Source organism: Xenopus laevis, chromosome 2L, assembly GCF_017654675.1.
Source record: "Xenopus laevis strain J_2021 chromosome 2L, Xenopus_laevis_v10.1, whole genome shotgun sequence".
Taxonomy (NCBI): domain Eukaryota; kingdom Metazoa; phylum Chordata; class Amphibia; order Anura; family Pipidae; genus Xenopus; species Xenopus laevis.
Window position 1 is genome coordinate 8,004,570 of NC_054373.1, and position 13,173 is coordinate 8,017,742.

The 13,173-nt window shown below is 40.6% G+C and overlaps 1 protein-coding gene across 6 annotated transcripts in view; it reads right to left on the reverse strand.

The window, feature by feature from the left end:
• bcl9.L (BCL9 transcription coactivator L homeolog) overlaps positions 1-13,173 on the reverse strand; it is a 165,842-nt gene that overhangs the window by 21,797 nt on the left and 130,872 nt on the right. For 5 of the 6 annotated variants that reach the window (XM_041580939.1, XM_041580941.1, XM_041580937.1 and 2 more), the window contains 2 exon segments: positions 8,578-8,880; positions 3,179-3,489 (listed from right to left, as the gene is read on the reverse strand). In XM_041580939.1, the coding sequence (XP_041436873.1) occupies positions 3,179-3,489; positions 8,578-8,825 (559 nt within the window). In that variant the 5' untranslated portion in view covers positions 8,826-8,880. 6 annotated transcript variants of the gene reach the window in all.

Genomic DNA, 13,173 nt, shown 5'->3' on the forward strand with positions numbered 1-13,173 from the left:
AGCTCCCCATCTTCTTTTCTGCTGATTCACTGCACATGCTCTGTGCTGCTGTCACTTACTGAGTTTAGGGAGCCACTCACAATATACAGTACACATAGAATAGAAATGTCACAATATAAGGCTGATTAGTAATTAATACAGATAATTACTACATGGCAGCACAGAAACCAGTGCAATTAGCATCAGAATTTAATAATCAGCAAACCTGTAGCATCAGCTTATATTACAGTCAGGGAAGCTAATTTTCTGCTGGATAATTAGTGACGAGCCCTAAGCTTAGCTTCTCAACAGCCAATCAGAGCCCACTGAGCATGTGAGTGTCACAGACACTTTCCAAGATGGTGACCCCCTGTGACAAGTTTGAAGTCCTGGATCATTGCTGCTATTGACAAGCTCAAACTTTAGCCTCGTGCAATAAGTTCACTATATAAAATATGCCATTTTTAGGGTTTAGTTCTCCTTTAACAGCAGCCGGGTGGCAGATAGAAATTTTGAAAGAAACTACACTGTGCAGCCTGGGTAAGTAGCGGTAGCTGCCAGTAAGAAATACTTTTTTCTAAGACCTGTGCCTTTAAGAGGCGGCCAACCGAGTGAACATGACAGCTGTCCGTGTGTCTAATTACATGATATTATGCGCCAGACAACCCAGAATACCACATCCTAAAACACCACGAGCCATTTGGAAACAAAACTGAGCACGGTTTCTTTTTTTATTCTAAAGCGCCACTGAACGGCTGCAAGTTTTTTAAAAAAAAAAGCAAATTTAGTAGAGGTCACATGATATGAAACTATATTGAAATGTATTAATAAATAAGCTGCGTTTCTATTTTGGATAAAGATAATCGTATGCGCTGAATGAAAGCCGGGCATCCTGGAGGCAGACTGGATATGAGGGACATTTCCCTTCTACCTAAAACTGGCACTTAAAACTGACAGGACACTAACAGCTGCCAGCATTTGAGATGGGAGTTATTGATAGAATCTGCACACTCTGGAGGTGCCGAACACTTAGCAGACGCCCCTAAAACAAACAAAGATAGAAACCCCCCAACCAAATGTTTCCATGGGGCCCCCTGAGCAAGATGCCACCATTTGTCCACTAAGGGGGTATAAAGTTACACACATTAACACCACACACTTCACTTACCCACATGTCAGACTAGGTGCCTGCAGTTTCGGTCACTATATAAGCCCGTAAAATGTCGCACAGACTTGCGGTTAGATCCACAAAGTCCGATTAGTATCCTAATAAATTTGGCACTTGAAAAGACTGATCAAATCAAACTAAATGTACAAAAGACAACAGCATTGAAAAAGGTCTGAACAATCGGCTCAAACGTGGCTAAATTGGACTGGATTGTGCAAAATGATTAGGGTGCATCAAATCCACTATTTTGGATTCGGCTGAACCCCTGAATCCTTCACGTAAGATTTGACCCAACCAAATACAAATTTGCATATGCAAATTAGGGGTGGGAAGAGGAAAAACATTTTTACTTCCTAGTTTTGTGACAAAGTCACGTGATTTCCCTCCCACCCCTACTTTGCATATGCAAATTAGGAATCGGATCGGCCAGGAAGAAGGATTTGGCCGAATCTAAATCCTGCTGAAAAAGGCTGAATCCTGGCCGAATACCGAACCGAATCCTGGATTCGGTGCATCCCTAAAAATGACCGCAAGGTCTAGTCAGCCAGGATGCTCAGAGAGGCTACCGACTAAAATTAACTTGCCAAACCACAATTGCAGAAATGCAGATTTCCCCACAGTTAGTTGCGCTTAAAAAACTCAGTCATTAAAGGGGTTGTTCGCTTTTGAGTTAAATTTTAGTAGGACGTAGAGAGTGATATTTGCAATTGGTTTTCATGTTTTGTGATTTGTGGTTTTTGACTTATTTAGCTTTTTATTCAGCAGCTCTCCAGTTTGTAATTTCAGCAATCTGGTTGCTAGGGTCCAGATTACCCTAGAAACGGTGCAGTGATTTGAATAAGAGACTGAAATATGAATAGAAAGAGGAGTAATAAAAAGTAGCAATAACAATACAGTCATATGAAAAAGTTTGGGAACCCCCTCTCAGCCTGAACAATAATTGACTCCACTTTCAACAGAAATGATAACAGTGGAATGTCTTTCATTTCCCAGGAACATCTGAGTACTGGGGAGTCTAGAGGCTCCTTTGCAAAAGGAGCTCAACTAAGTATTGATGTAATTCTCTGTTGGGGTGCCCACATTTATGCACGTGTCTAACTTTCTTATGATGCATATTTTCTGTTAATCCAATAAATGTTACGTCACTGCTAAAATACTACGGTTTCCATAAGGCATGTTACATATTAAAAGGAAGTTGTAACTTTGAAAGCTCAGTCAATGCTAAAACTCCAAAGAATTAAGAGGGGTTCCCAAACTTTTTCATATGACTGTACATTTGTAGCCATACAGAGTATTTGTTGTTTAGATGGGGTCAGTGACCGCCATTTGTAAGGTGGAAAGGGTCTGTCAAAAATGGCTGAAGTGACTGGATGTGTAACATAATAGCCAGAACACTACTTCCTGCTTTTCAGCTCTCTTGCTTCCCACTGATTGGTTACCAGGCAGTAACCAATCAGTGACTTGAGGGGAAGCACTTGGGTCATAACTGTTGCTTTTGAAACTGAGCTGAATGCTGAACAGTTATGTCCCATGTGGCCCCCCTTCAAGTCGCTGACTAACTCAGAGTTAGAGAGCTGAAAAGCAGGAAGTAGTGTTCTGTTCTGTTACACATTCAGTCACTGTTTTTTTAGATGGGGTCAGTGACTCCCATTTGAACTCTGGAAAGAATATGAAGAAGAAAGCAAATAATAAAAGAAAAACTACAAAAGATAAATAATGAAGACTAATTGAAATGTTGAGTATAGGCTGAGTTAGTGCCCCAGTTGGTACGAAACGCGTTAGGCGGTTATCTGCATGTCTTAATAAATGATTTGAACTTTTAATTATAATTTTTGGTTTTTACTTTCGTAGAAAACTCACAACTTTTTGCTCTTTTAAAGGTGAACCACCCATTTAATTTTGACAGAAGGAAAACCTGCAGAGATTATACCCAAACAGAAAGTATATCTAAACATGAGCCATGATATTGTGCAACAAATATGATGGAAAGGGAAGCAGTAAATCAATAAACCATTCTGAGTGCAGACTCACCTTTCATTTCAGAATCTGTAGTGGGAGTGCCTGTATCTCTCTGATCGAAAGATTCTGCAGAAATACTTCTTTCCCTTTTCCCTTTGGCTCCATTGCCTGCCCCATTCTTAAGTCCCATGCTGCCCGCGGGTCCTTGCAGCGGCTTGGGGGTGTGGTTACCAGTCTTTGGGTCACAGGGGGAAGCTTGTGATTGGCTTGTGGAGCTTCCCTGCTTTCCCTGGCTAGAGAACTTGGAATCCAGCTGCGGGTTGCCGGATGGAGACATCACGGAAGGAGGGTGGACCATAACCTCCGGCTTGGATTTCGGGCTGCTGAAAAGAGAACAAGCATTGGTAAATAAATACACATATAAGAACATGCTCTGCTATCTCTCGGTTCTCACTCCTGCAACAATGCTGCAAGGCAGTCGATTAAAAGAACAGACTCCTGCAACATTACAGCATATCAACAGGACAATAAACGGAGAATAAAGAATACAGTAAAAAAAAGGAAAGCTGTGCTCATGACTAAGCACTTTCCAAATATTAAGCAGGGGTGCAATGCAGAGATGTTGGAGAGTTCGGGAGCGATTTTGGGTATCTCACCAAAAATGTAACCACTCCAATGCCTAGTAACTTTAAAGGTGAACTATTGTGAAAATGAAACTTAAATTTAAGCTTCAGCATACTGAAATAAAATAAAAAAAAAACTTTAAAAATCAATTAATTAAAAGTTCTGAATAGTGTCTGAAATAATCAAGTTTATCATTATTGTCCCTCTCTCAGCATCTGTTTCTCTTCATTCTGTCTTCATGCAGCAGTTGGGTGTCAGATATTCACTGACAGTTAGATCCAATATATCTTATAGGGGGGCTCCTTTTGCCTAGAAGATGTATTAGAGCTCTCTATTAAACTCACCAGACATCATGTCTCTCTACATGCAGAATTTGTGCAGCAAATGGCAGTTATTTTGTTACATTTCGTTTGTACTGGAATCAGTTATTTGAGTGAGCTCTAATACATCTGCTAGGAAAGGAGCCCCCCTTTAAAGGAGAATTCAACCGGTAACATAAAAAACACCAGCCCCTCTACCCTACGTAGACCCCCCCCCCCTGCCTACCTGGTACCCAGGGCAAATACCCCTAACTTTTTACTTTCCTCTCGGTGCAGATTCTGTCCTCGGGAGTTCACGGCTGCCATCTTATTTTCTTCTTTAAACTTCGGAAGCAGACCGTAATTTTCTGTGCATGCGCAGTTGGAGTAATATTCCAATCTCAAACAATTTCGGTGCATGCGCAATTATTCGGGGGATGGAATATTACTCCAACTGCGCCTGAAAACAACGGTCTGCTTCCGAAGTTTAATGAAGAAAAGAAGATGGCGGCCCGGGAACTCCCGAGGACAGAATCTGCACCGAGGGGTAAGTAAAAAGTTAGGGGCATTTTCCCCCGGGTACCAGCTAGGCTGGGGGGGTGGGGTCTACGAAGGGTCGGGGTTTTTTATGTTAAGGGTTGAATTCCGTGATCTAACGGTCAGTGATTATCCGACAATAAACTGCTGCATGAAGAGAGAATGAAAAGAAACAGATGCTGAGAGAGGAATAGTGAATATAAACTTGATTATTTCAGAAACAATGCAGAATAAGTTTTGTATTTCAGTACGATGAAGCTTATATTAAACAATAGTTCCCCTTTAAATACAAGCACTGAAGCAATAACTGGTCATGAACAATAACTCCAGTTAGTTTTGGATTGTATTTAACAGCTATTCTACAGGTCGGATTCAATTCATATACAAGTTGTTTTAGGTTTTCCAATTGTGTTTGGTTTGTCGTTTAACTTTGATTTTGTTTTAGAATAACCCAAGGATGTGGTTTATATTTTTGAGCTTTGGCAGTGATCACATGCCTTCGATGTTGTACTTAACTTCTTTCAATCAAGACGGAAATTACATTAGTTTATTAAAGGAACAATAACACCAAAATATGTAAGTGTCTAACATATAATATAATGTTGCCCTGCGCTGGAAAAAGTGGTGTGTTTGCTTCAGAACGACTACTACAGTTTATATAAACAAGCTGCTGTGTAGCCATGGGGGCAGCCATTCAAGCACAGGATACACAGTAGATAACAGATAAGTACTACTATAGTTTATATAAACAAGCTGCTGTGTAGCCATGGGGGCAGCCATTCAAGCACAGGATACACAGTAGATAACAGATAAGTACTACTATAGTTTATATAAACAAGCTGCTGTGTAGCCATGGGGGCAGCCATTCAAGCACAGGATACACAGTAGATAACAGATAAGTACTACTATAGTTTATATAAACAAGCTGCTGTGTAGCCATGGGGGCAGCCATTCAAGCACAGGATACACAGTAGATAACAGATAAGTACTACTATAGTTTATATAAACAAGCTGCTGTGTAGCCATGGGGGCAGCCATTCAAGCACAGGATACACAGTAGATAACAGATAAGTACTACTATAGTTTATATAAACAAGCTTCTGTGTAGCCATGGGGGCAGCCATTCAAGCACAGGATACACAGTAGATAACAGATAAGTACTACTATAGTTTATATAAACAAGCTGCTGTGTAGCCATGGGGGCAGCCATTCAAGCACAGGATACACAGTAGATAACAGATAAGTACTACTATAGTTTATATAAACAAGCTGCTCTGTAGCCATGGGGGCAGCCATTCAAGCACAGGATACACAGTAGATAACAGATAAGTACTACTATAGTTTACTGTAGTATATATAAACAAGCTGCTGATTATTTCCCCAACAGCTTGAATGGCTGCCCCATTGCTACACACAGCTTATTTAGATAAACAACAGTAGTCTTACTAAAGCAAACACTGTTTTTACCAGTGCAGAGCAACAGTACATTATATTTTAATAACTTTGATACACTTTTTGGTGTTACTGTTCCTTTAAGGAACAGAATTTTCATTAGCCCAGTGTAAAATGTTTTCCCCCCATGACGGCAGTGATGAAGAATGCCCTGAATAAGTTCTATACATGCGAGTATAAGATGCATGAGATTCCCGTTGCAAAGGAGATCTCTGATCACATCAGTTGCAGACACAAGAGGGCTCTGCACAGGCTGAACCAGATTTTACTACAGTGAAACCTCTATTTTAAGTCTCCTGATTTTACGTTTTCACGCATTTTACAAATGTATATGTGGTCCCACCAATTTATAACGCATTTCAATGGGTGCATTTCCCTGATTTTAAGTCATGTTTTCCCTGTCCTGATGTTCCCCAAAACTTTTTTTTTCCTCTATGTGTTTTTATTTGTGAAATAAAGAGGTTTTGTATATTTTTCCATGGTTCTGCCTGTAAATGGTAAATTGCAATTAGTCTGACCCGTATACAGCCCTGCACCAATCACTCATTTTTTCCCTCAATTTTTTCCTTCACTGCCATTGATATTTCTCCCTATTGCCTCATAGTTAAGACATTCCTGACTTAAAGGGATACTGTCATGGGAAAACTGTTTTTTTCCCAAAATGCATCATTTAATAGCGCCGCTCTAGCAGAATTCTGCACTGAAATCAGTTTCTCAAAAGAGCAAACAGATTTTTTTATATTCAATTTTGAAATCTGACATGGGGCTAGACATATTGTCAGTTTCCCAGCTGCCCCCAGTCATGTAACTTGTGTTCTGATAAATTTCAGTCACTCTTTACTGCAAGTTGGAGTGATATCACCCCTCTCCCTTGCCCCCCAGCAGCCTAACAACAGAACAATGGGAAGGTAACCAGATAACAGATCCCTAACACAAGATAACAGCTGCCTGGTAGATCTAAGAACAGCACTCAATAGTAAAATCCAGGTCCTACTGAGACACATTCAGTTACATTGAGTAGGAGAAACAACAGCCTGCCCGAAAGCAGTTCCATCCTAAAGTGCTGGCTCTTTATGAAAGCACACGACTGGGCAAAATGACCTGAGATGCACCTACACACCAATATTACAACTAAATACACTTGTTGGTTCAGGAATGAAATTTTATATTGTAGAGTGAATTATTTGCAGTGTAAACAGTGTCATTTAGAAATAAAAACTACATCATAAAAATCGTGACAGAATCCCTTTAAGTTGTTTGTAAAAGTGTTTGCCATTAAATGCGATCTCTCTTTTTATTGACTAGTTCTGACTCTTTTTTATAGCCATTACATTTACACAAATTTTGGAAACGGCCATGACAGCAATTGTATCAAAGTTACGTCTGACAAATAGTAGTGACAGTCACATACATACATACATAGATATACATATACATATACATAGTCAAATAGGCAATACATTCAGAGATATCGTTAGCCAATAGAAATCTTTCTAATAGACTAAACAACCGATTACCATGGTATAAAAAAATGTCAGGACAATCCACACATGGTCTGAATATTGTACATAACGAATTTGTGACTTCTTTGCATCTATGGCCAGTTGCAGAAGCAAGTATGCGATCTGTTATCAGGAAACTCGTTATCCAGAAAGCCCATCTCCCATAGACTCCATTTTATCCAAATTTTAAAAAATGATTTCCTTTTTCTCTATAATAATAAAACAGTAGCTTGTACTTGATCCCAACTGAGATATAATTTAATCCTTATTGGAGGCAAAACCAGCCTATTGGGTTTATTTAATGTTTACATGAATTTCTAGTAGGGATGCACCGAATCCACTATTTTGGATTTGGCCGAACCCCCGAATCCTGCGCGAAAGATTTGGCTGAATACCAAACCGAATCCTAATTTACATATGCAAATTAGTAGGGATGCACCGAATCGAGGATTCAGCCTTTTTCAGCAGCATTCGGATTTCGGCAGAACCCTTCTGCCCGGCCGAACCGAATCCGGGTCATAATTTGCATATGTAAATTAGGGGTGGGAAGGGAAATCACGCGACTGTCACAAAATGAGGATGTTAAAAATGTTTTACCCTTCCCACCCGTTAATTTGCATATGCAGATTAGGATTCGGTTCAATATTCCGGGGTTCGCCCGAATCCAAAATAGTGGATTCGGTGCATCCCGGAAAGGGAAACTTTTTTTCTTCCTTGTTTTGTGACAAAAAGCCACACATTTTCCCTCCCTGCTCCTAATTTAAATATGCAAATTAGGATTTGTTTAGGCAGGGCAGAAGGTTTCTGCCGAATCCTGCTGAAAAAGGCCGAATCCCGAACCGAATCCCTATTTTCTAGTAGACTTAAGGCATGAAGATCCAAATTAAGGAAAGATGTTATCCAGATCACTCCAGGCCCCGAGCATTCTGGATAACAGGTCCCATACACCTTCCTATAGTTCCAGGAATGTACAGTAATTAAGAATGAATTCCCAAATGTGACCCACAAGCAATGGGGCCAGAGTTCGGGGACCCCAGGCCTATGTGGAGTGACTTACCTCTGTGTGTTTCCTGATGGGGAGTTTCGCACTTTGGGGTTACTGGAATGCATTGACAGAGTTCCGGAGCTCACAGTCACAGATGCGCTGGGGCTTGCCAAGTTCTTTGGAGGGCTTGGGGTTTTTAAATCGGTCCTTAGAGCTTTCTGTGAAGTGCTTTTATCAATGTTGTCCTTTAGCTCGTCTTTCTCCTTTTTGTTTCGCTCTCTCTTGTTGAAGTGTGCTCTCCCCTCCTGCAGCTCCAGCATTCTTCGGACATGTGCCTCTCGCTGCAGAGGGAACGTTGTGCATCGCCAAGGCACACTGCAAAGGCAACACAGATAAACACAGCTGTTACACTCGCATGTTTATTCTAAAGCAAGATGGGGGGGATGCTGGGAATTGTAGTTTGATATCTGTTACGCTTGCTTCATCTGTGGCTACCTGCCGATACAATTTGGTTTCACCGTTTCCACCAGCAATAGAAATACATACATAAAATAGTATTGTAAATAACTGCAGGGAGTCCATAATATTCATGGTTTCCCCATTCATGAAAATGTAGCCATTTAAACCACATGGAGATCAGGTTCCCTTTAAAGGACGAGGAAAGTTAAACTAAAGAGGTAGTTAGGAATGTTGTACATGATGTTTTGTGCTTCTGTACCAGCCCAAGGCAACCACAGCCCTTTAGCAGTAAAGATCTGTGTCTCCAAAGATGCCCCAGTAGCTCCCCATCTTCTTTTCTGCTGATTCACTGCACATGCTCTGTGCTGCTGTCACTTACTGAGCTTAGGGAGCCACTCACAATATACAGTACACATAGAATAGAAATGTCACAATATAAGGCTGATTAGTAATTAATACACATAATTACTACATGGCAGCACAGAAACCAGTGCAATTAGCATCAGAATTTAATAATCGGCAAACCTGTAGCATCAGCTTATATTACAGCCAGGGAAGGTCATTTTCTGCTGGATAATTAGTGACGAGCCCTAAGCTTAGCTTCTCAACAGCCAATCAGAGCCCACTGAGCATGTGAGTGTCACAGACACTTTCCAAGATGGTGACCCCCTGTGACAAGTTTGAAGTCCTGGATCATTGCTGCTATTGACAAGCTGACACTTTAGCCTCGTGCAATAAGTTCACTATATAAAATATGCCATTTTTAGGGTTTAGTAGAAATCTAAATGTACACACATTAGCTTTACAACATCCACTTGCATATAGAACTCATTAAATGTGTGATCAAACACCACTTATTAGCCTTGTTTCTGTTCAGTTTTCTTTAATTACACTTCATAATTTGCCTCATATTGCAATTTGACATGTAATTAAGCCGGCATCATTAGTGGATAAAATGAGCACAAGAAAGCAGTGCGGATAAAAACGGCAGACGGGTAAAGCCTGGAGCAAGTGCAATATGCAGAGAAGATATAGGCAGTTACCATGTTATTTCTACAGGCGACACGATGTATAATGCAAAGGACTGCTGGTGACCGAGCAAAGATTATTTTATCCAAATGATCCAAATTTTTAAAAATGATTCCCTTTTTTCTGCAATAATAAAACAATACCTTGTACTTGATCAGACTAAACACAACATGGCAACGTAGTGAACACCAAGAACGGCCTAAAACAAAAAACCCTGGCAATGTATTCAGGACACTTTCAGGGTTAATGAACTATGAAAAGTTAGAAAATAAAATTGTTATCGCTATTGTTATTCCTTTCTATTCATATTCCAGACGCTTATTCAAATCAATGCATGGTTGCTAGGGTAATTTGGACCCTAGTTACCAGATTGCTGAAATTGCAAAACTGGAGAGCTGCTGAATAAAAAGCTAAACTCGAAAATCACAAATTAAAAAAAAAATAGGGATGCACCGAATCCACTTTTTTGGATTCGGCCGAACCCCCGAATCCTTAGTGAAAGATTCAGCCGAACACCGAACCGAATCCGAACCCTAATTTGCATATGCAAATTAGGGGTGGGAAGGGGAAAACATTTTTTATTTCCTTGTTTTCTGAAAAAAAGTCATGCAATTTCCATCCCGCCCCTAATTTGCATATGCCGAATCCCGAACCGAATCCTGGATTCGGTGCATCCCTAAAAAAAAATAAAACCAATTGCAAATGGTGAACGACCTCGTCAATGGGAATTTTGGTTAAACCCAATACAAGGTATAGGATCCCTAATCCGGAAACCCGATATCCAGAAAGCTCCAAATTATGGAATGACTCTCCGATAGACTCCATTTTATCCAAATAATACAAAAATGTATAATTATTTACTTTTTTCTCTGTAATAATAAAACAGTAGCTTGTACTTGATCCCAACTAAGATATAATTAATCCTTATTGGAAGCAAAACCAGCCTATTGGGTTTATTTAATGTTTAAATTAATTTCTAGTAGAGATGAGGCATGGAGACCCAAATTACGGAAAGATCTGTTATCCGGAAATCCCCAGGTCCCGAGCATTCTGGATAACAGGTCCCATACCTGTATATGTTAAAGCCCCCTTTAGTACATTTATTAAATTTAAAGGCGAACAACCCCTTTACATTGGCTGTTTGGAAGCTGTCACAATACATATTAGGTTCTGGTCTTCTTTATTGTACTAGTACAGACTGATTGCCTTGTCTGTACCGAGAGATCCCATAAAATGAACAGACATTCCCCTGTACTAAAACAACTGTCACAGCCTGTACAGAGCGACACTTTAGAAAAGGAAGATGAATCGAAGTTTGCTTATAGCCTGAACATCAAGATACTATAGAAATATATTGGGAGAGGTATTTCCCTGTACAAAGCACAAATCACTAAATTTGCTTTTAAGGTGGCCATAGACGCAAAGTCGCCAAACGAGCGGATCTTTCCCCGATATGCCATTAACGAGCATGGCTATATCGGGGGTAAACGACCAAACGTTGACTTGATACAATAGTTGCAAATACTCCAGAGATGCTGCTGAGAAATGGATCAACTCAATGTTGCAAAATGATAACAGTTTTAGAGTCTGCGCCTGAATTACTGAGTTGCCAGACCCAAACACCAGAGACACCAACATTCAACTTCAAATTTAGATTTTGGAAAAACAGTAAAAAATAAATAATGGAAAATAACTGAAAAAAGTCTTGGAAGGTGAAGAACACATTTAAGCAAGCAGGGCTGCTAAATGATGAAATATGGAGAGACTATAAAAAACTGGTAAGTAACCCTAGTCTCATAGCTGGCTTGGAAGGCAAGAAGGAAGCAGTAACATAAATCAATATGGAGTTTGTAACAAAGCACTAATGTGGTGCCGTGAGTCAAGGACTAAGGATTTTGTGGTCAGGGATTCTGCTCCAAATGTGACGGGCTCTGTCTGGCACCGGCCCAAAGCTTCATACACTGGTGTTGGCACCGTAACTGCCTGTAAGCCACAGTGGTGACAGCATTGGGTTATGGGGCTGCTATTTATCAACAAGGGATTGGGCAGCTTGCCCAGAGGCAAATCCTAAAGGGAAACCTGACTCAGTACCAGAGACCTGGGTGTGGGGGCGTTGGGCAGAACAATGATGCTTTCCCTGATTAAAAAAATAAATAAATAAAAAATACCCTAAATGAAGGGTTTATATTTGACTAAACATCTTCAAAATCTTAAAAATTGGCCTAGTTTGTGTTGCACGGGGAGCTTTGTTTGGATATTTATTTGTACAAGTGGGCGGGAGTTTAGACACTTTTACACGCTCCCTTGTTTTCTATAAAAATACAAGTTAAGTACAGCACGTGCCTCCTTTAAGGGTGGCGGCACACGTGGGAGCGACAAATCTCTACTGTGTGCGAATAATCTCCCCGAAATGCCTTCCCAACAGCAAGAATAGGAATCGCCGACGGGATGGCATACGAATCGATCCGAATTTCCAAAGTCGCCTTAGGTTTCCTCAAGAGGCTGTTTCGGGCGACTCTGGAAATCCGAAGTGATTACTATGCCACCCCACCTGCAATTCCTACAACATCCCGCCGGCAATTTCTAACCCATCCCGCCAGCAATTCCTGCGCCATCCCGCCGGCAATTTCTAAAACATCCCGTGAGCAATTCCTAAGCCATCCCGCCGGCAATTCCTACGCTATTCCTGCCAGCAATGCGTATTCTTGCCAAAAGGAAGGCATTAGGCCGCTGGGACACTAATGTCCCCGAATTTTCACGTCTGCCACCACCCTTAAAGGAAAACCTACCTATATTTTCCATATATCAAACACATGGAAAAAGGGGGTGCTTATCGTGTTCCCATAATATATTAATATACATGTAATGTCTTGAGAAAGGCCCAGAACAGGACCGAAACGTTGACAATAAATTTTCTTTTCTAAACTGCATTATGAAGTCCTGGAGTGCGTCAATCTTGCACTAATTGCACTGGTTTCTGTGCTGCCATGTAGTAATTATGTGTATTAATTACTAATCAGCCTTATATTGTGACATTTCTATTCTATGTGTACTGTATATTGTGAGTGGGTCCCTAAGCTCAGTAAGTGACAGCAGCACAGAGCATGTGCAGTGAATCAGCAGAAAAGAAGATGGGGAGCTACTGGGGCATCTTTGGGCGCAATGTGACAACAGTGCAAC